Genomic DNA, 27,041 nt, shown 5'->3' on the forward strand with positions numbered 1-27,041 from the left:
GAAGAGAATTCTCTTACTGACAGAGGTGACTTCAATGTCTTGTTTCACCACGTGATTTATGAAGAAACATCTTAAGCCTGACACTGCAGGAATCTGTGTATAGGAGAGGTTTCTCATGCTAACAGTGTTTATTTGGCCAAAGGCTGTTAGGTGCTTTTAAATGTGGTGTAGTGCCTAAGGTACATAATGATAATTTCACTTGAAATAGTAAATGGCTTGTGATTAAATAGGCTGTGTTGTTTTTTTTTTTATTCCAACAGGTTCCATGCCTGTGTTCTTCAGCTTCCGTTCAACCAGAAAGTTAGGAACAATCCTTATTTCTTCCTAAGGATCATCTCTGATACTGCTTCATGCTGCTATTTTATCCTGAAAGCTAAAAATCCAGGTATAGTGTGTTAGTGGCAGTGAAGTATAATTCTTTTAATTTTTAAGGTAAATAAAGAGTTTTTTATAATAATAATAGGGAACAAATAGTCCTGAATGCGTAGCCCTTTTGGTTCTACAGAAAGAAGTGAGAAGGGTCAGTTGTACTACTGAGTGCATGCAATTTTCAGTTCCTTCTTGTTCTGTCTCTAGGGGTTTCTTTAGGTAGCAAAGATGCATCTGGCACGTTCCCTTCTGAAGCAGCAGAATGGCTCTGCTACCATGCCTTCATTGTCAAACTGTCCAACCACAAAGTTATCTACAAATGCTTACTTAAGCCCCTTAAAGTCTGTAAGTATTCAATTACTTTTACAGTTTAATTATGTTTTTCATAAAATCTTGCAATCTAATCTTTTTTTATCATGCTGTGTTGTTCTGTAATGTACAGTAACCAGCTTTCTGGTCTTAATCAAATCAATTAACTTTAAGTAGGTAAATGGTATGTTTTTCAGCATTTTGTTTTCTAGAACATTGTTCTTAAGACACAGGTATTGTTATTTGACACTCCTCATGCCTGTGCGGTTCCACTTGTATCAGATATATTCCAGGATAATGTTGTTATTGTAATCAGTACATCATATTGTAGAGGCAGTCCAAGCTGAGCACAGTGTTAAAATACTAGAGCTAATTTTGAACACTGTATTTTAAGTTCTGGCATGTTTATGGAGATCAGATAGCATGTGTGGATGTCAGCAAAGCTGTGACATCACAGCTGTTACTACTCAGGTGTATTCCTCTAAAACAAAGCTAGCTCTGTATATCTGTATGGCACAGCGATCTGTAGCATAGAGATAACTAAGACTGGTAATAGCACCTATGTTGACTTAACTATGTTTTTCGTTGTAATTTTGGAGCTTGTATCAGCTATATAAAAACTGTTGTCCCTGTAAGGTTGTGTTGTTTGATAGAAATTGATATAAACTTCATTTTTCACTTGTGTCCCTACACGTTCTTTTCCATTACTCTCCTTGGAAATCAATATCGAGCTCACGGGCATTGGGGAGGAGGTCTTTTCCCAGTGTTCTGAAACCTGTTAAATATCAACATCAGTGGCTTGTCAGTACAAGTTAAAATCATTCTTCAGAGTTAAGTATTTAAAGCATAGTTACTGTTTAACATCCCTCCTATTATTACCAGTTTGGAAAGGAGCAAGAGTCTTTCCTTATCATGATAACATATAAATACACCATCTATCTCCTTTCCAAATACAGAACAAATATTTATCAAGCACTTCTGCCTTTCTGCACCATTGACAATTTTACCAACCCTGCTTGGGTAACAGACTTAAACTGTTGCTAGGATTTTACATGTTCTTTATAATCTTTGAAAAGTCCTTTTTATTGTCTTTAATTCTGTTGGCTGTAGACTTCAATGACGTTCTGTATTTCAAAACTGATATGTCATGTTAAAAATAAATAGATAATTAAATGAGGCTCTTAAATCTTAAGTCTCCAAAATTCTCCCCCCTTAAAGGGTGTCTTTCCAGGTAGCCTTACAAGAGGACACAGTGAGGAGGACTGCTGTAGCCACAATTAGAGAAAAAGATGTTTTCTCCATGCAGTTCTTTTTCCTCTATTTGCTTATGTCATTTCCAAGCCATATCTACCTTAATGCCATATCTGAAAGTCGAGGAGGAAAAAAAAGCAGTTTGGGAATACCTTCCTCCTGTAGATAAATATCATCAGCTAGATAAGGACCTGTCCCATGCCCTCGGCGTTGTTTAAATTAGAGTCTTTCAGAGTAACACTGCTTTGACACAACTTTTTTGGTGGATATAGTTACTGAGTAATTGGTCTTGTAGTTTTCTAAAAACCTGTAGAAGTCTTGTCTTAGATACAAGCAGTATCGTAAGGACATACTGGGAGGAATGTACTCCTTGGTTTTTCCATAGTTTGTTAATGTTTTAACATATGATTTTTTTTAACTGGCAATTGTCTGCTGTGTTTAAGGGCAGAAGAAGAGTGACATGTTTTCTTATAGCCTTTTTATCCTTGTGTTCCAGGTGTTTTAGCTTTTTTATTGGAGTACGTTGCTGTTGATTTCATGACTTATTAGCATTTGCCTAAGAATGAATTGTTACCTGCAATAGTAATATGTTGTTTTTCATGCTTTTGTAGATAAGATGCATCTGTTTGGGAAGATCCCAAGGGATACTATGGAACTGCTGAAGACAGTGACGGAACCATCTCTTTGTCAAGATTTCAAAACTATACTGGACTAAGGGATGAAGGTTTATTTTGTCATCCTTTCAGGCTTAAAAATAAATGTTAAGTTTTTTAGATTAATTTTCTCTGTAGTTAATTTAGGTAGAGTGAACTGAAAGCATCTTTACTTGAAAGTTTTCTTTGTTGTTTTGGTTTTTTGGGGGGTACCACATAATGACTTTAAAAGAGTAAGCTGTTTTGTTAACATTTTCATGTTTCTCTTTTTCTGTACTTTTGAAGTCTGTTTGAAGTACAACCACTGAACTTGACTTGATTTCCTTCAGTAATTCCTATCTTCTTGATGAAGACATACTTAAGCTGTCTGTATAAACAGATCAACGTTTTTGCCACGTGTTGTTTCTGAAGAGCTGTTCTTTGATCGTCTGTTGCAGATAATTTTATAATAAATTGTCTACGAAGTTGCAATAATGCATATTGTCTCCAATATCTTTATTTTATAGTAAACTACAGCTCAATCCCACCCAACTCTGCAGTGTCTTGAAAGGCACTTATTGGTACAGGGAAAGTGCGTTTCATGTCTGTGCCCAGCAATAAGGATTTTTTTTGCTTTGGAGAACACAGTCAAAATGTGTATGCCAAATCTGGGGATGTTCAACATGTTTAATATATTCTGAGAGTTTATAGAAACGTACAGAACAGTGGCAATGTATTTATAACTACAAAAACAAGGGGAAACAGAGTTATTGATTAGATAATAGAAAAGTAATCTGCTTGATATATTTGTATTTCCTGTTCTTTATTTAGGCTTATCTTTTGCTCCTTAATATTACTGAACTGCTGTCTAACCCTTATGTTGTCATGTTGTACAGGACTGAATTTTGCTCTATGACTGCTCTGATAAGCCTGCCCACGTGTCTTTTTTTCCTCTGGGCTCACATGTTGAATTTGCAGTGCTGTAATGTAGAGCTATTTTATTAGGATAAATAAAATCTCTTGGCAGGGATGAGATTTAAGCACTTCAAGAACTTCCTGCACTTCTGAGGGAATTGTTACTTCCTATGGCTATTTACTCCTTACTTGGTCTGTCTTCAGCTGTGCATTCCTTCCTGTCTTCTGTTCTTTTCATCTTCTGCTATACTTAATAAGATTTGGTGTAGTTGCAGGTGGTATGAATTTTGATTCTTTACTACTTACTGCACTGGCTCAATGTCTTTTGTGTGTCGTGTTGAAGAAGGCCTTGCTGGTGGGTGGCAGTAAGAATGGATGCATGTTTATTTTGTCTTGGTCACTGTGTTCTGGATGAACCTCCTGAGAAGGAGGAGCCTAATTACTTCCTGAGAATGGATAAGCACGCCTGCTATGAAAGAACTGTGCAAGATAGGGGCTGGGGACGTCCGAAAATGATCTTAGAAGCCAAGAACCTATGATATGAATGCGTGCTGAGAGGGTGGGTTCTGTTCTGTGCTGAACAGCACAGCAGACTAGATGACATATAAACTAACAAGGAAACATCTCAGTTGAAGGTGTATTTTTGGGGAAAAATATGTGAAGTGTGCTGCAATTTTCTGAGCTGATGTTTGCTTTTATGTGTAACTACTTGCTTAAGTCATCAGTTTAAAGCAGTAGCTGCTGTTTCTGAAGGCTATTTGTAAACAAATGCAAATACTTCTCAGATTTCACTTTCTTTTTAAAATAGCCTATTTAAGAAGGCCACTGAAAGCAGGGCTGAAACTAATTCCAATTTTCCATTTGCAAAATGTGTAAGATTGTAGACAACATGACACTCTGTACTATACTGGAAACTTGCTGCTACAGTTCAGGACTGGCGGAGAAAATGCTGGGAACAAATGCTTAAGGAATAGATTTAACCTAAGAGTAGCACAGGTTTACTGCACTAAAGTGATTGGTCCATACCATTGAAGGGAAGGTAGAAATATTCCTTAAAGCTACTCCTGCAATTTATTGTTTTAAAATAAAATAATGCAATATATCACAGTGGTAAAATATGCTCTGAGTCAGCTTGTTGGAGACTTTGTTTGGGACCCTTTCGGGAGGAATTGGGGTTGGGATAATAGTTGATTTTTTTACTATCAGTGTGCAGAGCAGAAAGGGAGAAACTCAACACTTCTAGGGGAAGTTGAAGCTGTGAATTGCAGTTTGAGGTAGGTATGAGATTTTGCAGTGTAGGGAAATGCTTGTGTCCCAGAAGGACTATGGTCTCCTCTCTACAGGTTTTCTCTCTCTTTTAGGATAATTTGGAAGCTTCCTCATTTCTGGCGCTGTTGCAATGCACTTGCTGTGTTTTCATTTTGGGTTTTCATTTGGTTTGTATTAATATATATTTAAGCTTGTTATACAAATTTGTATCTTAGCGTTAGGAATTCCGTTATGAACAGGAAGGCAACATTCCTGGAAGAGCTGTTTAGCAGATTTTCTACGTGCCTACTTCAGCTAAACAGTAACTTAACCTTGTGTATTTTCCTGTTGTGTGAACTGTAGTTACAGGGACTGAAAAGTCTCTTCCCTTTGCCTTCTTTTGCAGACTGAAGCATATGTCCAGCGATCCATGAAGTCTGTCATCAGGGGAACAAGAATGAGCAGCTCAGAAATCAGAGAGGTCAAAATTTCCACTGTCTGTGTCATGACGGTGACTCAAGATGCATCTACAAGATGCAAGTCTATAAACCTATACATGGTCTCATTATTTTCTCAGCTTATGTCTATATTATTTGACTGTAGTTTTTATTATGGACGTGTCTCTGACCAAATTCTTAAGCCTGATGACATACCCTGCGTGTATGATTTTAATGAACATCTATCTGTAATCAAATATGTGACTTACATTGTACAATTTCCTGTTCCTGTGCACCTTGTCTCACTGACAAAGAGATAGTGCTTGTAGTATTGCTTTGAGCTTTTAGTAGTAACCTTAGCAAGTGAGTCGGTTGAACTAGTTATCAAGTTTCTGGCACATCTAGTGAGAGTTGGTCTGGTTGGGAAAGGCATTTGGATTTGAAATGGCTTGCCTTGGGAGTCTGGCTCCACTGACAATGGATTAATATTAATATGTGAGCAAAAGCTGTCCCATGAGCTTCTGCATCCTCTCAGCATGGCTCTCTCCATTAGATTTTGGTTTGCTGTTAACTTCCTCACAGAAATAGCATGGGCAGTCAGTACCCATGCAAGCAAGTGCTGGGAAAGGGTGTTTACACCCCCCCCCCCCCCACCATTATTTTCATCTGTCAAGTGGGCCTATACCCTTCCATTGTGTCTTGTAGTAGTCATCTTGCCAAGGTCATGCCTCCATCGGTGTGACTCTTCAGGGTGTTGTGAAGGAATTAGAGACAGCTCTGTTTCTGTGCTGCTAGCGAGCCAGCCACAAGTTGGTGTGCTTTTGTGGAGAGGAGCGACGTGTCAGTGAGGGGTTTGAGTTGGTCTCATTCTTTTTCAGCTTCTGTTCAAATCTCTTTTATCCCTTACGAAGCTCTGCTAAATATGTAGCCTATCACAAGGCTAAATACTAGAACTGTGTCCATTATTCTTAAACTTCCTATATCATTCTTGGCCCTCTTAATTATTCCACCTAAGGCTTTGTCGTGCCTTACCTCCCATGCTTTCCCAGTCTTTTTTCAGAGGCTACTGGTTGCTCAAAAGTATGTCTGCAAAAGGATCTCTTATCTGCCATCAGAATGGCCAGGATCTGCAGGCAAGTAGAAGGTAACTTGTTTTTAAGCAAGAATGTACTTCATAGTCATGCTGTGTAAGACTGCAGAACAATAAGACGCTTTCAGACATTTCTGTCACAGTAGTCATTTATCATGTACAATATGAGAAAGCAAGGATTAATCTTTGGGAATGTTTGTTCTCGCAGTATTTTCCACTACAGTAAACCCTGGAATGTGCTAGCTAAGATGTTTGTACAAAATTAATTACTCAGCTTTGCTTAAGGAATGTTCTTTTAACTGCTGATGCTTTATTTGTAATGCTTGAGATTATAGAATAATCATAAGGTGACTACTATTTAAATGCATAAAGGGATTTACAAAAAGTAGACTAAGCAAGGAGTCCCCTTCATGTGCTTTCATTCCAACTCTAAGTGGGGAAGCTGATGAAAGAAAATGTTGCTCCTTGGGTTTTCATTTTTATGTTGTTGATCCTTAGGAAGGGTGTTTATTTGGAATAAGTGAAGGAAGACAGAGGACACTTGAAATAACTGTTGGGCTTTCAAGGTTTATAGAACCCGGCCACGGGGAGACATGAAATTGGTAATGTATGAAGAGAACTAAGGCAGTGGAGCTTGTGCTTGTTGGGAGGTAGGATTCAGGACAGAAAGCAGGTGCAACAAGTGCTGTGAAATTGGTTGAAAATAAAGGGAATATAGCATCACTGTTATAGAGTGCTAATGATAGGCTGTAAGCAGAACTGCATTAACCATACTAGCTGTCATGTCTAACAAACGCTGTCATCTTTACTTACAGACAGATAGAATATTTTTTGGAGGATGAGAAAAGTTGCTGTTAACCTCTTGACATGAAAACGTTTCTGGTGGTACAAGGCTTGGCTCCTTGCTTCTGCACATTCGTTTAATCAGATGGATGAGTGCTACCAGAGGTACAAATACACAAGGAAGAGCAGCCAAAAGCACACAGATGGCCTGTACCCAAGGCGGATAGACTTTCTGTTCCTTCACAGGGAAGTGTTCCTATGGAGATTTAAAAAAAAAAACAACAAAAACAAAACAAAACAACAAAACACCGAAGTGAAAATAAATGAAGTGGTTAGGGGACTTTCATTTTTATGAGTTCCATATACGTTTAAGATAGCAGAAGTCTTATTTTTCCTCTACAATAGTATTCAGTGGCCATATTCTCTGGATACCCTCCTTGTGAGTCTAGAGGTAACTGTTTGGTTTTTTTTATTAATAGTTTTTCTTTTATAGAGCTTATTCCAATCTCTGTGTATATTCACACTACAGAGGCTGGTGTCGGTCTTTGAGGACTACTGGAATCTGTGTGCAGTTTAAGGCTGGAATCAATCTCCTGACCCCCTACACAGGCTCTGTTTGAGAGAGACATAAGAAGCTGCAACTGATGTGAGTCAGTGCCATTTAGATTGAATGTTTTCAACATCAGCAAGGCTTTGGCACAGAGTTAACCAGCACTGTTCTTAGACCACTGCTTTCTTCCCTCCCTGTCTGTCCAAGTTGCATAGTCGTACATTCATCAGTGTCCCAGTGGTATCAGCAGCTCTCAAAGGAAATCATAGAATCATTCAAGTTAGAAAATATCATTGAGATCGTGTAGCCCAACCATCTGCCCATTCACCACCGTGCCCACTAGCAGTGTCCTAAAATGCCACGCATATAAGTTTATCGAACACCTCTAGGGATGGTGATTCGAACTCCCTGGGCAGCCTATTCCAGTGCCTTGCCCCACTTTATGAGAATAAATTGTTCCCAGTATTCTACCTGTACCTCCCAACGTAAGGCTTTTGTACTACTACTGTTATGCAGGAGAAGAGGCTGACCCCTACCTTACTAGTCACAGTCAAGAGCGATAACATCTCCCTTGAGCCTCCGAAAATGTTTCCATCCCTGGTGTTTGTTATGCAGCTCTGAAGCTCTACTCTACATATGCACCACTTATGAACCTAATGAAACTATGGATTCTCTGTGAGACATTTCACTTTAGCAGTTCTCCACATTACATGCATCTCTAAGAGATATGGAGCACAGTGACAAGACTTCTCAGAAAGAATCCCTTGGTAACAGGAAAGCCATTTTGGTATTTGTAACCTTGTAATATCTGTGCACACTAGAGCCTTCTTGCTCTGAGCATTGCATCACTTCAGACTACACTGTGTGAACAGCAATGACTTTAAAGGATCTAGTGGGAGAGAAAAACATCCAACCCTCACTTCTGTTAAGTATTGCAAATATTAAAGAACATACATATTTGGGGTTCCAGGCTGCATAGGTTGGAGTCCTCTGTATCTGGAGAGTAACAAAGGCTACAAAGACGATCAGCAAGAGCAGAGGGCTTATAAACCTCCATGTGATGTGCCAGTAGAGATTTAATTTTCGTCCAGTCATCCATTCCACGTCTTTACTGAACCTTGTGAGAGGAGGCATGTATATAGCAATGTCAGAGCTTAGTGGTAACCATTTCATTTTCTCTGTATTCTTACTGTAAATCTTAAATGTGATAACAGCTTCTGCAATCTTTGCTACTCCATACCTTTCCTTAATAACTTGCTATAGGTGTTAATAATATTTGGTACATTTGTTGAGGACTGGGACAACTTCTGGACTGGAAGGATCCCAATTAGGGAAGACAATTCCTGAAATTTACAATTAAAATGTTGTAGGAAAGCTTTTATACTAAAGCTCAATTTTTAATCTGCCTGTGACCGAGGAGATTCTTAACATGTTCTCTGAGCCTTTTAATGAGGGAAAGCTACTGTGTGCTGCTTATCATAAATTTTGATGCTAAACAAACAAACAAAAGCTAAACAGAAAATGCAAGAATATAGGGAACAAAATGTCTGTAACAGAAGGATATTTCAAAGACTGTGCAACTCTCTTTGGCCAAGGAACTACAATAGGTGTTGATTTTTCAGCTCCAAGGCTAGAATTTCCTCTTCTGTAAGTGCTAAGCAGAGAGCATCCCTCTTGTTTTAAATATGTGTGAGACTTGAAGCAAAAAGTAGACACCAGCATCACAGAATTGGAAAGCACTACTGACATGTTAGCGTTTTGTATCTGTATGTAACATACATGGATTGACAGGAAGATGCATTTACCTCTTAAGAGAAAAAAGTCTGCGTTTCCAGCTTACCTTTTAATTTTGTAGACGTACGCAACGCCAATCACCTCAAAGAAAGCAATGACTAGAAGGGGCAGTGAGCCTGCGTAGCTGTCAAAAATGTCAATCCAGTAACTCCCTGAACCCAGTGTAAAACATAGAGCAAAAAGGAAGGAAGCTAGACATATTATACCTGAAGAAGAAAAGATACCATTGTTACTGGAGGACAGAACTTGATGAGATTGTTTTTGTTCTAAATCATTTTTACTTGTGTGAACTTTTATTCTCTCTCCCCTTATGGACCTAGTTGATAGCACTATCCAAACTCAGTTTTCTCCTCTGTGGTGACCAAAGACACCATTCTTTGGTATGAGGAAAGCATTCCTGTGACTTAAGTATATCCTAGAGTTATTAAAGTTCCAAGCAAGTACTCCAGACTGACTGTGCCTTGCATTGTGGTGATATTTAGATGTAGCCTATTGACTGATGCAGAGAACTTCAACTGTTCTCATGTTAATGCGGTCATTGGTCCATGTGAACAGCTGGGACCTGTGGTGGGAAGGATACCTCCTTGTGTCCCAAGATGTTAAGTACATAAATACGGATGGTTACCTCATCAAGCTGTGAATAGATTCATTTTTACATGAAAAGTTGTGGAAAGAGAAGAATCTAATTTAGATGCCACAGGAAGACTGTAGAAAAGGCATGGTAGCAATATTAATTTAAAATGATGCAGTGCACAGCTATTAATCCATTACATGAAACTGCCAAAATTTTTCTAGACCAATTTCATAGCAGGGTCTCTCCTATTATTCTCTTCTGTTTCATTTTGCTAATGCCGGCTTTTACGTTTTAGCAAAGAAAGCCAAAATGAACAAGTTTGACTCAGAGCCCAGTTCCTGAAGAGCAGGCTGGATTTGGTGAGTGTCTCAGTTGGAAGTGTTTCTAGCTTTGAACAGTAAGCAGTCATTCCTCATTATCTGCTCAGTAAATGTGAAATAATTGGTAGTGCTGTAGTTCTGAATGAGATAGGGGTGAGCGATCTGTCTTACAGTCATGATAATGTGGGATACAGTAAGTTCTTGCACAGACAGGGCAGACTGGCTGATGTCACTTGTTACCTTAATATTGTTTTAATTGTCAGAAGGCCTCAGTGGAGACAAAGCTCTTCCTGATGTTTGCAACAGCTTAGAGCAAGCTTGGCTCCAGTCCTAGTAATTAAATGAGCGCTCACGGACTAAAACAGCTCTTGCAAGCTAAGGACAATGGCAAGGGCAATGTGATACCATATGCCAAAGTGCTACCTCATCTATGTGCTTATCTTCTGCAAATACAATCCACTACCTGGACTAGCACTACACAATAGCTAAGTTAATATTACAAATTCTTAATCCCTTTACAATATTTACTAAGCAGTTGATCATTATGCATCTATACAGAAGTCATCTTCTTTGAACAAAACAAACCAAATACCTTACCAGACAGAAGCTCTTTAGGTATTGATTTAGATATAACTTGAATTTCTAGAAGAGGAGTGAAGACTCCTTCGATGTTTCCAAACATGGAAGAGAGGCCCAAGCTGAACAACATTACGAAAAACAGGATGGCCCAGGCCTGTGAACCTGGCATTAGGATAATGGCTTGAGTGAACACGATGAAAGCCAGGCCAGATCCTGATACGCTCTGCAGAATTCACAAACAAATGAAAATAAATGTTATTAGGGCCTAAATGTAATTTCTTAGGACCAGAGAAGCTGTGGGTGTTCCATCTTGGAAGATGTTGAAAACCAGGTTGGACAAAGCCTTGGGCAGCTTGATCTGAGTGGGCGGCAACCCTGCCCATGGCAGGAGCTTGGAGCTGAATGGTGCTTATTTATTGTCCCTTCCAACCTAAACTGTAATTCTGTGATTCTGTAATATGCTCCTTGTATCTTCACGCTCTGAACCTCAAGATCAGAATTTCAGCTTGCATTATTTTCTGAGATGAAGTCTAGTTCAGGTTTGACTTCAACCAGGAATAACTGAGAATGCTATTTTTATATTCTTTTTTTTAGGGTTTGTGCTAGGCAAGATAATCAGAGTGTTTGTATCTGGTCATTGCACCTAGTTAAGCTGTACAGTTTGTAGATGTGTTTCTGAAGTTGGCTGCCTAAGGTCAAAAAAGGTATACAAATATTTATACCACAGTATATGAAAATACAGCATCAGACAATCAAAAAGTTGTGTAAAACCAATGGGAAGAATGAAGCTTTGTCTTCTCTTATGTTGCGTCCTTCTTTGAAATCAGGGATGCTGGCTAGCCAACAGGCTATGCAGCAGTCAGCACTGGAGGAAATCAGTAGTGGGCAGTGTTTGTGGGAGTGGAAATTAAGAGCTCCATTTTAATTTTAAAAGTTCTATTAGGTCTGAATAGACAGTCACAGAGCAGAATTTGTATTTGCACGTATGTAGGACCAGAGGCAAACAGTGCAGTGGATCTTTTAATATAGTTTTGATACTTCAGGTTCCAAATAGGGAATAGGAAACTTCCATTCAGCATCTTTTCTCTATGATCTTTCAGCTAGTTGTGTTTTCTCTCTTGGACTTATTAGTCTGAACTGGAGTAGAACTGAATCTAGTGTCCATCATGTATGTTCCAGGTAGGAGCTCCTTTGAACACCAGTTCTATGATTATTATGTATATTGTGAAGACTGTACCAGACAGCTTTGAGTTCACACTGCCCTACAGTAGTGCTGACATTTGAAATTTTGAAGAAATGTTTTATCATTTTATTAAAAAAAAAAGAAATAATTACAAGTAAAGTAAACAAAGTGGCTGGTCCTTCTGTATACATATATGTAGTTGTTTCTTTAAGGGTTATTCTGTTAGATGCCATAACGGTACCTGATCAAGAAATTCTTGAAGGTCACAGCTTTTCAGTTTGAGACTGGCAACTTTTTCTGGATTTGATGAATTCAGGAATGTAATCCAGGCTGTATAGTTCTGTCGTGTAATGCTTTGTTCTGGGAGATCATATTCGTTGATGACACTGATAATATTCCTGTCAGAGAAGCCAACATATGGAAATGTTATGCATTTGAACATGAATAGAAAGTTGTTTCCTTCCACTGTTGTTAAGTTTAACATAAAAGAAAATATTACACAAGGATATATATATGTGTATAATTTTTTCTTAAATATTTATATCTAGGTGTATACATATACATATGTGTGTGTGTGTATACATATATATGCATATATATAGGAGGATATATATGCCTTATATTTTTATATATAACATATATATTTATCTGTATTTCAATTCTTATTTTATATGTCCATATCATTTCCGCCACTTGTGTTTAATAAGAAATCCTGTGGAATAGAAAAATGTTTTATCTTTACTATTTCTGATGCTAGCTTAATATGTGATCCTTAATTAGTAGGTCTTTATATACACTAATTCCAATATATTATTCTATAGTGTTTTATTCCATACAAATGCTATCATGATCGTTCTTTCCTCAGTGCCATGGTCATCTATATTTCTCTATTAGATTTCTCCATACGGATGCTTTTGCTTTTCAGTGAAATGTATGTTTTCAAGTAACACATTATCTGTTTAGGTGTAGAAACTACAGCATAGCACTGGAAATGGAAGTTTCTCACCTGTCCAAGCAGTCCCAATAGCCTGTGATTGCTTTAAACCCCAAAACAGAAAAGACTGGGATGGAAGCATAGAGGGATGTTATGCTGTTCACGATTGCTACCGTCACAGCATCCTTTTCGCAGTCATTTCTAGAAGTAGAATTCAAATAAGGAAATTGGATTAAAACAGCAGCATCTATCCACACCCCCGCCATGATACAGAAGAGACTTCCACGTTAACAATTAGTACTGTAGGCAAAAAGTAAATCTATACAAAATATATTTGCTGAGCATAAGAGGGGGGAAAAAAGTTGAAGTGGTAAAATAGATCACTAAAACCTGTGGGGACAACAGCTGCTAAGATCCCTTAGAAGTACGTCACGTTCTGAAAATTTTAGAAGATGACATGAAGTGCTGCAAGAGTTTATCCAAGTCATAAAGGTCACAGTTGCACTTACTTTGATGGATTGTAGCTTGAGAACGCAATAAGCCCTCCAAAAGCCAAAGAAAGAGAGAAGAAAATCTGGGTGGCTGCATCTAGCCACACACGGGGGTTTTTCAGGATGTTCAGCTGAAATAATTGGAATGAATGCATTACTTAGGAATTAAACTGTCTCGCTGTTCTCTTGGCTGCTCTACTTCATGCATGTAAAATTGTGAGTGGTGATGCCGTCTGTGTGCACTGACAATGGAAATTAGTTCAAAGTATGTCATTAGAGCAGATGTTTCTGAAGGCATATTAAAAAAAGTGTATAAAATCTGTTTCATTAATGCAGTGGTGCAGCTCAGAAGATATCAGAATATAGATATCAGAATATAGGTATCAGAAGTCTGATAATGGAAGTGTTTCTACGTGGGCAATAGGCACACAATGGAGATGGTACCTTACAATTTTCTTCAATGTGTTTCTTCCTGTTCTTATACATACTGAGTAACTTACAGTCTAAGGTTATTATCTTCTCAAATATATGCACAAATGCTTGACCTCTGTCACACTTTAAAAAACTAAACAACAACAGAAAAAAACACAGAAAACCACAGAAGCTGCACCCCATAAAGGCTTGATAGAATTCTTTTTCCACTGCCTGTGAGAGTGTTGTTTTGGTTGGTTTATTAGCCAAGAACCTTTCCAAAGGTCTCTGTTCCAACTCTTGTGCTGCTTCACGTACAACACCTGCTTTCCCTTTGAGGGTCTATAAGCATAACTTCAGGATCTTAATTGTGTTTTCTTGTCTGTTTCACTTTCCAGTTAGCTAAGAGTTTGGCTTCTTTGTATCTGAAAGTCAATGAAGAGAAATGCTCATTATATATTTCAGAAGATAAGGAATGGAATTGTTAGATGGAAAAAAGCCAGCTACGCATTTCTTCATGAAAATAAAACCACAGCCTGCTGTATTTAAGATTCATATGCATGTAGTTATTGCTTATGAGTTTTTCTAATGAGCACTAGAAACACAAATGGAAATGTAGTAGTTGTATTCTTACTGTCTTTGCAAACCTTGTCTGTCAAAAGCAGACAGTTGTAACAGTAGCAGCCTCTGCACATGGCATCGGGGTTGAAACTAGATGATCATTATGGTCCTTTCAACCCAGGCCATCCCATGATGGTAACACAACAGTAACAGTTGTGTTCGTTTTACAAGGCAATCTGACTTAGAAATTTCTATGCAGTAATAACACTAATAGTAGATGTCATTCAGCGGGCTTTTGCATCAGTTTGTCCATGCTTGTTGATAAGAATTTAGTTTTATAGCCAAAATCATCCTCAGATGACTCTTCAAGGACAACTCTGCAAATTGCTTCCTTAAACCGGTTAATCATTAGCTGCAGTTTGGTTGCAGTTGGTCTGATTCTGACTTCAATTGACAGGAGAACTTTTTGGATGATAATTTGTTCTTCTTCAGCACTGCAGTACCTCCAGGCTTTATTATTCATACACTGAATACATGCAAATCTAGTTTTTGCATTCATTTCATCATGCAATGATCCTGAGTCTGAAGGCATGTGAGCTCATCTAGAGAAACCTGATCATTTGGATCAAACAGACAACATAATGTGAATCCCAAAAAGAGGGGGAGAAAAGAATTGTTAACAAGTGAGAGAGCAGAGGAAAAGAGGCTTTGTAGAAAAATCTGAAGAGGTTTTTGGTTAGATATTCTGAGAAACCTGTATGAGCATATCCAACTTCCATAAGCTGGAGGGTGGGGAGAGGAGAGAGCGAGCAAGGGAGATAAAAACTCCCACATTTGAGGAAGAACAGGGCACTGGTAACCTGAGGGTTAGGGATGGAAAACACCCTGTGTTTCTGAGCTGTGGCTTGGCAGGCTGAGTTGCAGATGAGACAGATTTACCTTGGCCTCATGCTGTTTCAGCATGAATTGTCACCTTGATTACTATTTTGCCATGGGAGAGAGCCAAACAGCTCCTTTCTGCAGCACAGAGCCTGTCATCACCTGGATGGCATTCAGGACACTGGTGTTGATTTATTCTTACAGCTGGATTGGTCAAATACCCATTCTCCACTGCTGTCTCATAGGAATTTGGCAATTAGTTCCGTGCTTTTCTATTTTTCAGGTTGAAAAGCATGTCCAAAGGCATTTAGGTACCTGGAATACTGCCAGCAGTGCAAGCTCTCACACACTGGGCAGGAAAAAGGTCCTGGACTTGCCCCACTCAAGCAGCTTGTAATTGTATAATGTAATGTGTGAGCTTACCTACAGAGCACGTGGCTTATCTGCATCTAGGCTTGACAGCCAACAAATGCCTTCAGAACAGGAGAATAGTGCTCCTTTCAGTGAAATCAGTATTCCCTTTAGACCTTAACAGATGGGAAAGCATGGTGACACCAGACGCCTAGGGGGTCTAAGAACATCTTCAGTGTCAGTCAAGGCTGCGTAGACAAGCAACACTGACTTTTTAGCACTGAGGCAGAGCAGTGAGGATGCCCGCAGCTCGTAGCAAGCACTTGGCAGTCCAATTTAACTTTGAGTTTGGGCAATGTAAAGAGGTCCATCTGAAATGGCCAGCATATCGAGGGATCTAAGACTCCTATCCCTATGAGAAGATGAGAAAAAAAAAAGAAAAAGAGAGAACCTCACCGTGAATGTATAGTGTGAGATCTGAAGGGAGAAAAAGGAAAAGTTGTGTTTCTGACAATAGCAGTAATACTTACATTAGGGGTGAAAAGGTACACTAGTCCTTCAGTGGCTCCTGGTAGACTGAGTCCATGAATAAGGAATATAGTTAGGACCAGGTAAGGAAATATTGCTGTTACATAAATTGCCTAGTCAGAAGGTGACAATTAAGACAGAGTTATTGACAGTAACATTAATGGATCTTCTTTTAAGTTTTTGCCATGTGCCATCCTAATAACATTAGATAAAGCAGTTACAAGTGAACGTGATTAAAAATTATAAATTACTTCAATAATATTTAGTAATAATTTATTAAAAATAAAATAAAAAAATACTCTTAGAACAGCGTTGGGGAACTACTAGAGCAAGAAGCATTTGCAAAGGAAAAGGAGAGAAGCTGCTGTTACCACTTAGTTGGAGGAGCACACTGAAATGGGACTGAAGTGGTACGCGGCAGTGAAATTGATCAACTCTGGAAAATGACATCCAGAGCGCAGGATAAGACCCTGAGCTGTTTACTTCTCTGTGTCCTTCTCCTACCTTTCCTGTGGTTTCAATCCCTCGAATGGTGCAGAGATACACAATTGCCCAGCAAGCTGCTAAGCACAAAATGAGCCACCACTGTAACGTGCCACTGTCGGTGACGTCAGGTGTTATGTTCAAAGTTTTCCTGTACCAAAAATAATTGACTGCAGTACTTTCATAACATTCTTTGTTGAGCCCTGGAAAAGGATGTGGCATGCATAAGAACAAACATTGAAATGTGGTAATATTTTGCCCACTCACTGTATCACAAGGAAACAATGCTCTATGGGAGTAAAAACAACAACTCTGCTGCTCTCCAATGTAATCTCATTTGAGTTGAGCGGTCTATTTTGTTTATGATGTAAGAAAAGATGATTTTGGTAAAGAAATGTCACTCAAAAAAAAAAGCCAAAAAGTCATTTTAAAGAACAGAGAACAGTCTTTATCCTGTTTAGATACACTTTTTTAGGCCTTACTAGTGTTTTTGTGATGGGTAATGTGAACCTAATTGTCTTCAAATGGTTTCTCTGCCATCTCAAAAATTATTGTTTATTTTACTTCTTTTTAAACACTTAGTTTTTATTCTGAAATCAAAGGAGTCGTGGACTTTCTGGCTTGCTGTAATAACCAAGGTATCAATACCCAATGAAAACACAAGCCTCACTTAAAACAGTTACTGAAATATGTCTTAAATTTGCTTTGCAAATATGTCAGTGATCTCACGTGTCTTCATATGTAGTTTATGGTGACAGTCACGAGTGTTTTGATAAAAGACTGTTTCTCCATAGTCAGAAAGCATGGGGTGTTCTTTCAAGTGGTCCCTGTATCATGTCAGCCAAACAAGTAAACCAAACTTTCCTTTTCCTTGTAGTCCCCAGGCTCTTAATATCTGTGATACTCCAATTGCAGTGACACTGAAGCAGCAGTTACCTGTTCTGTTTTCATTTAGAGGGCAGATGCTCCATGGAAGGGGTTCCTGGAAAGAGTTGATGAAGTACCACATCACCCAGGTTAGAACGGTGTTGTAGTATAAGCTCACCAGAATTGATACCATCAATGAAGCAACCCCTGCAGACGACACAAGATTTCAGCTTAGAAAAACTGGGAAAAATTACCAGTCATAGCACATGCTCTTAGAATCACATCTCCTAATTTCTCAAGATCTCTTCCCACCCCCCCAGATCTTCACAGGGATGATGTGCATTTGTGTCCTCAGCTCTGATGTGCAGCCTCAGACTCTACCATCCCTGCAATAGCAAGGCTGGTGCTCCTCTGTGCCCTGGGCTCAGCCTTTTACACTTGCGGGAGACTCCATGCCAGCAGGCAGCCACCTTAGTAAGCAGGTGACAAAAGACAAGAGCAGAGCTGTGGGGGACTAAAAACAGGAGCCCATAGCTTTGGGCCTTTCACACTCTGCTCCTTAAGTGCTGCAGGGGCAACATCTGAAGTTGTGCCAGTGTCACTTGCAGCTGCAGGGAAGGAAACAAATTTTCTATCACTTCACTGAGGTTGTTTAATATGAATAACGTGAGAAACAGCTGCCTCCTTTAAGAGTACTGGCCTGCTGGGCTCAGACATTCAGGGTGCCTGGGCCATACAGTCCTCTCCAGATAGAGAGCTGGGAGCGTACCCAACTCATGACTTATTGGTACCACCGCACTTCGGAATGTGGCTTCACAATTGGATAAAGCCCAGGAAAAATCATGCTGGGAGGGATCCCTCTAAATCTCTAGTTTGATTGCTTGCTATGAGGTCAAAGTTAGGCAGGGTTTTTATCCAGTCTGGCTTCCAGATGGAAATGACACTTTGCTAAGAGTAGGTGAAGACTGAGCCGCTGGCTCCTGGTTACCAGAATTTGAGCAGCTAGCATAAGAATAGGGCATGTAGGAGAACCTTAAGCACAGAATGCTACTCATCTCATTAGAAAAATAAAATTGAGACAAACGTTAGATCTTCCTGAGGTGGTCTCTCTAAAGCACTGGGTTTTGAGTTGTCTCAGTTCCTACAAAACACTTGGGATGTTACCTGATCCAGGAATAGTCTGAAGTTTAGATTACTTACTCAGAAGATGAAGACTGAGTGCTTTGACAAGGTAAATAATTCAGTATTTTTGTTATTTTTTTTACAACGTGGCACAACCTGAACAGCAGACCAAAAGAGTCTGAAGTTTTGCAGCACAATACAGCTTCAAAGATATGAGGGCACTGTTTTGTTCTACACTATGCACATACACCCTAAACTACTATCTTCTATTCCTATAAGAAAGTATACCAACACCACAGATTCTGCTTGCTGGGTTTTCTTTTTTTGCAAAGGGAAATTGGACCTACTTAGTTGTAAGAGAGCAATCTAGCTGGAGATCCCATCTTGTCAACTCCTTACCTACTCTTTTCCTTCCACGGGTATAGCTGTCAGCACCAATCCCATTTTTCTGCATACAACAAGACACAATTTAGCTTTCCTATCTCAAGCACTCACATTAAAGCCTAAAAGGTTCATATTTTTTTAGTCTCCCATGTGTCTGGAGCAACACCTGATGGGAATGATACCCTGATGAGCATCAGGTGCAGCTCTGTAGGAAATAAGTGCTGAGCAGGAGGGCAGCTGTGGTTCCTTCAGCCCAGATACCTACCAACTCCTCCCAGGTAAGGTGAGATGGTGTGCCAGGCATTGATGCTGCCTTTTCGCAGGTACTGCCCTAGGGCAAGTTCAAGATGCAGCAGCGGGATTCCTTCAAAGATAAGAGCGATGAAGTATGGAATCAGGAATGCCCCTGAAAACATAATTAAGTGCAATTAAGCCACACAGTTATCTGCTCCTCGTTCAAATTGCTGCTATCTCCTCTACTTCATGACTGTAACAAAGTCCCTGTAGGAAGTGTTGAGAGAGGCAAGGATGGTGTGGATGCTTGTTGAGGAACAGCTGCTAATTGTGGGTGGTTTTGATGGTGGTAATGAAGGAGGAAGGGGTAGGACCACTAATGTTGTAGGGCACATCCCCTCAGCACTCTGACAGCTCATGAACACAGAAGCTTTAAAGACCCACGCCCCTTCCATCATTTCTCTTTTGTTGGGGAGATAGCAGCAGATACTCAAGCCAGGAAGTATGCAGCTGGAAACTCTAAAAATCAAGAAGTTTTTGTGGTTAACCTTTATAAAGCATTGATAACTACCACAGTTCTTGAAATGTTGGTGTCTTTCCATTCTGATGTCTTTTTACGTGATCTCTTTTCTGCAGTATGGTCAGACCAAAGCTGAGGGGCTGCCCTTTCCCACTAGCAAATCGAGGCTTTGCACTGGAAGCCCCCAGGACACCACATTTCTGCATGATGTTCTGCAAGAGCCTGTTGGTGCTGGGTAACTGGAAACAAGCTGAAAACTGTTCTGTGAGCTGTGGGAGCAATCACTCTTGGTTTCACCCAGGTTTGTATCCTTTGTCATCTACGTCTTTCATCTTTCTCTCTGTTGTGTAGGAGACAGCATGTGCTTCTGGCTGTTGCAGGGTGGTGTGTGCTGTCCTGAGTCTCTGTTCTTTACAGTGATTTTCATGAGACCAAGTGACATCTCACTGTATGCTCATCCCTTCGCCCATCTGTACACTTGAGTCAAAATAGTCTAAGAGATGACATGGCCAACAGTCACTGTGCCACCAGAATGGTTTTTCTTTGGGGAAACAGAAATAGAAACGCTGTGTCCATGCCTTCCCATCCTCCTACCATCTCATGCCACCTCTGTGCCCTTTCATCTTTCTAATGGCAGTTCTACACCTCGTTATGCCACAACCACAGTCCTCATGCTGAGGGAGCAGAGCAGTCCTTGGCAAGGAAATGGCAGCAGGGAGTTACCAGGGATTTGGGCTCTTTGTGGAGCTGCCTCTGTTTTATAATCACTGACTGTTTAGAAAGGTGGAGCATATAAATCAAATCACTTTGAGTTAGGAATTGCAATAACTTTGCTACCTATTGCTAGATAGTTGCAATAACTATATGCAACCACCAGACAAGGTGTGTTGTTTTTTTGAATAGTTTTTTACAAAGAAATACACGGGGGGGAAGAAAACATACATAATGCCCCTCTCAATGAGGGACTGCTCTTAATTTGGCAAAGGTAGAAGCAAATATTTCGGTGACCTGGTTTCCTAAGATATTTTAACACTAGGAAGCAGATTTGGAGGAGTCTTCTAGTTGACTTCCAGGATGTGAGGTTCACACTTGAGATGCTTGAGAGCCCTGCATGGCTGTCCGCCCTACCATATTCAGCCTTCTGCTTGAGAAATGCCACTCTAATCACAGAGTCATAGAAAGGATAATGTCAGAAGGGACCTCAAAGATCAACCAGTTTCAACCCCCTGCTGTTCTGCCTATGGTTCCATCCAACCTGGCCTTGAGTGCCTCCAGGGAGGTGGCATCACAGCTTCTCTGGGCAGCTGTGCCAGTGCCTTACCACCCTCTCACTTAAAATTTTCCCCTGTATCTGGACTAAGCCTCCTTTCTTTTAGTTCAGAACCATTCCTCATTATCTTATCACTGTCTGCGCATATCAAGAGTCAGACCCCTTCTCTCTCTTTAAGTGCTGAAAGGCTGCACAGAATCACAGATCACAGAATGACCTGGGTTGGAAGGGACCTCAAGGATCATGAAGTTCCAACCCCCCTGCCTGGCAGGGCCACCAAACTTCCACATTTACTAGATCAGGTTGCCCAGGGCCCCATCCAACCTGGCCTTGAACACCTCCAAGGACGGGCCATCCACAACCTCCCTGGGCAGCCTGTTCCAGGACCTCACCACTCTCCTAGTAAAGAACTTCCCCCTAACATCCAACCTAAATCTTCCCTCTTCCAACTTAAATCCATTTCCCCTTGTCCTGCTATTATCAGCCCTTTCAAAGAGTTTACTCCCCACCTCGATATAGGCTCCCTTCATGTACTGAAAGGCTGCAATGAGGTCACCCCGCAGCCTTCTTTTCTCCAGGCTGAACAAGCCCAGCTCCCTCAGCCTGTCTTCATAGGGTAGGTGCTCCAGCCCCCTGATCATCTTCGTTGCCCTGCTCTGGACCCTTTCCAACAGTAGGCTTGGGCACTAGGCACATAATTTTGATTACCCATTGGTTAGACTGATGTATACCAGCTGTGATCAGGTACAACTTTGTAGTACATTATTTGGAGGGTTTTTTTTGAGGTATTTTCAGATGGCTATACATGTACGTATGTATGTAGGTAAATGGCTATATGACCTGTTTGAGTCTCAGTTCTAGGTGACAAAATATATACCAGGCCATTTAGAAATATCTGTTCAATCCCAGTTGCCTGGGAACCTTTGTATTTGTCTACGCTTACTGTGGCAAACAACCTCCATATCCATTAGTCATGAAAAGTAAATAGCTAACTTAACTCAGGCAATAAATCCAAATAATCAGTAAACGAAAGCAGGTGATAAATGTCAGCAAAACTGATATTATATTAGATCCAAGTTACTGAGTAACATTAATGTGCGATGAATAAGGTTCAGAGGTCTGAGGAGAACAGCTGACATGAGACAAAAACACAAGTGCTTATTTTTATCTCTTGTTTTTTAAAAGATATAGAAATGAGGAAAAGTGCACTGCCTAACTATTAAACAACCTGGATTGTTAGTGAAAATATGATCTACACCCAGGAGCCATTCAGCCATAGACTGGATCTTCTGTGCCATTTCCAAACCAGGTTTTTCTGTGCTCATGGCTGGGGCTGCGGTATTCAGCCACCACCTCTTGGGTCTCATAGTTAACCATTATGCTGCTGTTCACATCTTCAGATACACTCCAGTACACCTGAAAATCTACTGGGCTTTTGCATCTGAGTTGTTTGCTTTCAAAAGTGCAACCCCAAATTGCATCTCTGCCTAAAACTGGCAGAATGAAAATGCAGCCACATTAGGCACGTGTGTAAACCTAACAGCTCCATCTTCTTGGTGGTCTTCATTGATCGCTTAAATTCTCCTGGCACCTGCTGTCCAAGATGAATTTTGTCAACAAACTGTTATAGTCGTCAGCTGAGCTCTCTGAGCCCTTCATTAAAATCCAACGACTAAATACTGGCTGTGCATCCATACACTGAGCTTTATTCACTGCTGTCTTTGTGCTCCTGCTTGTAGTAATGCAGAGTACCTGTATTACAGAATGATTTGAGTTGGAAGGGATCCTTAAAAACCATCCCTTCCAACTCCACTGCAACAAACAGGGACACCTACAGCAGATCAGGGTGCTCAGAGCCCCCTCCAGCCTGACCTTGAGTGTCTGCAGGGACAGGGCATCCACCACCTCTCTGGGCAACCTCTACCAGTGCTTCATCACCCTTAAATACTCTGGATGGTGTCACAGACTCTGCTTGCTTGCTACTTTTTACAGTTTTTTTCACTGATGAAATAACTGCTTAAAGTAAAAAAAGAATACTCAGCCTTTGTCCCTATACCTTCTACCCATCTGTATTATCTTTAAAACTGTTCTAGGACCTTCCTTTTTTGTCCCTACCAGTGCCTGTGAGATATATCAGTGCCTGCACAAGCAGACAGACTTTCTGGTCACAGTGTGATCTGTAAGAAAGGTCTCCCAGCCCTCAGCCTGTGGCCTACCTGATATGGGAGCAATGTGTAGGGCAAGGATGCAGGAGGAGAGTGTTGGGTGGTGCACTTAACTTTTGTGCCCTGTCTTCTCCTCCTCATTCATTTCAGTCTCTTTCATTGTGAAATGGTTGCCTTAAATGTTGGGCACATGAGTGTGTCAGACTGGGTTTGTCTGAGTCCAAATACATGGAAAGCATTGGACCACAGAAACAGGTGGAGTAGAAAAGCCGTGCCCAGCACAATCCCTGCTGAGTTAAGAGTCTGAAACTGAAGGCAGAGAGAAACCTGTGACTGCCCTCCTGCCCAGGCTGTTGGTAGCTACTTGGGCTTGGCAATAGTATGGCATGCTACTGGCTTACCAGGTGTCATCAGGATTCTTCTTAGCCCTCTCCGTCCTATGCATTCTCCTAAGTTTGTAACTTTCCGTAGAGGGGCCTGGGCTTATTTCCTGGCTTCCTGTAGTTAAGATGCTTAATTAAAGACAAACTTTATGAGTCATTTGAAAATATGCTAGTGTAGGATTTAGCATGGCAGCAAGCAACTTTCCTTGTCATTAGCATAGGCCATTGGTTAGCATTTCCTAGAGCTTAGTGAGTTGTAGGACTGTATCTTATTTTCACTCGCAGTAATAATTTAGAGCGGGATCAAAAATTACCGGAGCACCTCCAGGAGAAAAAAAACTGAAATCCAGTCCTGGAAAAATGAATCTGTGTAAGTGTTGGCTGTTCCCAAGAGGTGTGTGTTGCTTTGTCTTTGCTGTTCAGGCTGTCCTGAGACTCAAAGATACTGCTCCGGATGTGCTGTGTGCTGCTCAGTCACCTGCTCTTGGGCATCCAAGGCTACCTGAGATGCTGCAGCGTGTTTGTCCAACTCCAGAATACCCTCCCTTCAGCCATGTACTGTTTCTGCATTGGTGATGTTCCTCTAAAGGCGCGTATCCTGCCTCGCTATGTGTGCGTCATTAACTACAGTGATAGACAGGCTTTTTCCAGCCATTCCAATTGACAGAGAAATGGCATACTCACAGTTATGGCTTTCTAGCCACCTGGTTATGGTGAGCAGCTGAGAGTACTTCACTGGGCTTCACATCTTGAATATAAATAATATAAAGTCTCCTGAGAAATACCTACCTACTGCTGCTTCTTTTTTCTTCCTTGAATTAATACAACAGTGGCTTCCAGCTGTTACATCTTCACTTCTAAAAAGCTCCTTGCTGTCAAAATAATTTCCATGTCCTCGTCTATAGACTATGGCAAATAGATCCATTCATTTTCAACTTTGTGAGTTAAATGAGCTGGATGCTTAACTCACTCCACATACCACACATTTTCCAGATCTCAAATAAGTCTTGGGGATCTCCTGCATCTTTTTTTCATCTTGATTTTGAGAAGTGGGCACAGAGGTTGTGTTAGTATCCATAGCAATATCTCTGTCTGTTTCCCAGTGCATTGTTTATGCATGGCAGGATAATATGTGCTGAGACAGCCAGCTTGATTTCATTCATTCAGATGCTCACAGAGTCCTTGTGTGCCTGCTTCTTTCTAAAATACCTTCTGCTATTAACAGCAGCATCAATTTGTGGTTCTTTGGCTTATTCAAATGTATGTAGTTCGTGAAGCAATGCAGATACCTTGATAGAATTAGATTGGATCATTATTTTTTTTCTGCCATTTGCATGTTTCTCCCAGTTTGAATTCTGTAATTATCCTGTTAATTGAAAGATAACAAATAAAACTGAGCTGAAAGATTTCGCTACATCACTCTGCTTGAGACAAGTTATCATGGTACCTCTTAAAAGCTGCTGTAAGCCGTGAGCAATTGGTCACTTTTTCTGATCTGTTCATATTTACTAAATTGGCTGCTTCTAAAGCAGTTCTTCATGGGAACGATGCCCACAGAAAAGCTTGGGCAGGTGTCAGTATCAGCTTGCTTGTGTTAAGTCAGCTGAGTATTTCAGGAAGCTTCACAGCCATCAAAAAGTGCCATTTAGCTTCATTCAGCCATGGCTTGTGGGTTACCTCCTGAAGGTGACAGGGAAGGGAGAGGAGTGACTCTTGTTTTCCTGGAGAAGCACCATAGGCAACTGTTTGGGGAACTGCCTCACTAAAGCATTTTCAGGACTTCTGGCTTCTCCTAAGGGCAGCAAGCTGCAAGTGAGCTTCCTCCTCCCTCTAGGGCTGTAGCAGCAGTGTCAGAGTTGAGCATCAGGTTGGTCTTATTTCCTAAACAAACGCATCCTTTAAAAATGAAATGTATTTCTACAGAGAAAGCCAGTCTAAAGAGAAAGCCAACGGCGCAAAACATCTGTGAGGATTTGAGAACTCGATAGCTAAAAAGAAAATGATGCAAATATATAAGTTCCTTGCCCACCACAAGTTAGCACAATTATATTGGAATTGTGGCTTAATATTTTTGGCAAAGTCCCATTTCAACCTTACCGCCTCCGTGTATCTGGCACAAGTATGGAAACCGCCACACGTTCCCCAAGCCGACGGCAAATCCAATGCAACTTAAGATATACTGGAACTTATTATCCCACTTTGGTCTGCCATCTTCTTTAGGGACTTCAGGTGGCATGTCCATTGGTCAGTCTTTCAGAAGGTAAATCTTTATATTGGTAAATCTTCAGATTGGTAAATCTTCTAGTATGAAGCACCCTTGACTTTCTGGTCACTTTCCCTATAAATGGGAAGATTCTTCAAAACGTGTCTCTGCTGCCTGTTTTATGGGGGATGACAGAAGGGTTTCTCCAAAAAGAGGCGGCGCTTTCTTTTTATGTAATGCAGAGGAATGTGCCATTGGAAGTGCCACAGTTTAAATACCAAACCAGGAATTATTATTATATAGACAGAGTGACCACTCCTGATGTTTTGCAGTTCCTTCTATAGTTAGGGAACTTAGGAATATGTTGTTAATGGGTAACTTGGGATCAAACAGATTTTTATTTTCTGTTCTCCTTCTGTTCTCGGATACCATCAAAGAAGTGTGACGCTGAATATGATTAAAAAGAAACCTTTATGGCAATAAGACATTAGCATTGTAAAATGTGTAGATCCGTGGATTAAGGAAGCGTTGACTTTTTCTCTCTTGCTTTGTCAGCAGAGTGACTGAAGATGTCTTTGGGTGGTACAAAAAGTGATGTATTTTTCTTTTACAAAATTAGTATTAATTAGATTTTTCTATTGTTGTTACAACAAAACCTCAAATAGAGCCTGATAAAGGTGTGTTTTCCTGGCTGTACTTGCAGTAGCTTTTTACTCATCCCAAGATCTGCCATTGGGACATGTGGACCAGCTGCAACCACACAGCTCCTGTCGCATAGATGGCTGTCCTCCATATTGCTTTTCCCTCTGAACATCCACACACGTACCTGTGACATAAATTATTTGAAAGGTACAACATGCTACGGCTCGGACTCTTTGAGGATCCCTCCAACATTTGTTCCCAAGCAAACCCAAGATGGGATCGTTCTCTAGACAAGAACCACATATGTTCAGACATCAAAATCTTGTCTGTTTTCGCCATAACTGCCTGAGGTTAATCACTCCCCACCTGTCAATGAATCCCAAGTGACTATTTTTATTTTTCATTAAATAGTTACTGAGGAATGTAACAGCTGAGTGCTTGCCTTCAATTGAAAGACTGTGAGAAAAACTTTAATGTTCTCTTTCCAAAATAGCAGGGTTTTGCTGCTTGGCACTCCACACCCTCACAGTCCATGTCACAGAAATCAGCCATAGCAGCCGCCACCCTCCCCCCACTGCT

At 40.4% G+C, this 27,041-nt stretch overlaps 2 protein-coding genes and 1 long non-coding RNA gene across 3 annotated transcripts in view; 2 read left to right on the forward strand and 1 right to left on the reverse strand.

The window, feature by feature from the left end:
* The window catches only part of TERT (telomerase reverse transcriptase), a 24,832-nt gene extending 21,864 nt beyond the window's left edge, over positions 1-2,968 (forward strand). Inside the window, exons 14-16 of the mRNA XM_072329562.1 lie at positions 261-385; positions 577-714; positions 2,541-2,968. Of these exons, the coding sequence (XP_072185663.1) occupies positions 261-385; positions 577-714; positions 2,541-2,644 (367 nt within the window). The 3' untranslated portion in view covers positions 2,645-2,968. The remainder of the gene's footprint in view (positions 1-260; positions 386-576; positions 715-2,540) is intronic.
* Positions 2,969-7,056: 4,088 nt separating this feature from the next.
* Positions 7,057-25,871, reverse strand: LOC140248449 (sodium-dependent neutral amino acid transporter B(0)AT3-like). Its single transcript, XM_072329201.1, has 12 exons — positions 25,715-25,871; positions 19,311-19,451; positions 17,609-17,746; positions 16,694-16,875; positions 16,192-16,302; positions 13,478-13,590; positions 13,041-13,169; positions 12,276-12,432; positions 10,870-11,074; positions 9,425-9,584; positions 8,539-8,701; positions 7,057-7,290 (listed from the first exon to the last, which is right to left on the reverse strand). Exons 1-12 carry the CDS (start codon positions 25,857-25,859, stop codon positions 7,057-7,059), a joined length of 1,878 nt encoding a protein of 625 aa, XP_072185302.1. The 5' UTR covers positions 25,860-25,871.
* On the forward strand, positions 19,307-24,210 carry LOC140248450 (uncharacterized). Its single transcript, XR_011902839.1, has 3 exons — positions 19,307-19,323; positions 19,916-20,100; positions 24,041-24,210. It is a non-coding gene; the product is annotated as an uncharacterized lncRNA (long non-coding RNA).
* Positions 25,872-27,041: the final 1,170 nt, after the last annotated feature.

This window comes from Excalfactoria chinensis, chromosome 2, assembly GCF_039878825.1.
Source record: "Excalfactoria chinensis isolate bCotChi1 chromosome 2, bCotChi1.hap2, whole genome shotgun sequence".
In the NCBI taxonomy this organism is placed as follows: Eukaryota; Metazoa; Chordata; class Aves; order Galliformes; family Phasianidae; genus Excalfactoria; species Excalfactoria chinensis.

Excerpts from the sequence above, each read along its gene's own strand:
- LOC140248449 (XM_072329201.1), bottom strand. The coding sequence starts at position 25,859 with ATGGACATGCCACCTGAAGTCCCTAAAGAAGATGGCAGACCAAAGTGG. Across the intron at positions 16,876-17,608 it reads TCTAAATGAAAACAGAACAG|GGCTCAACAAAGAATGTTAT; the intron begins GTAACTGCTGCT and ends ATCCTTTTCCAG. Across the intron at positions 12,433-13,040 it reads TATTGGGACTGCTTGGACAG|GAATATTATCAGTGTCATCA; the intron begins GTGAGAAACTTC and ends CTTCTCTGACAG.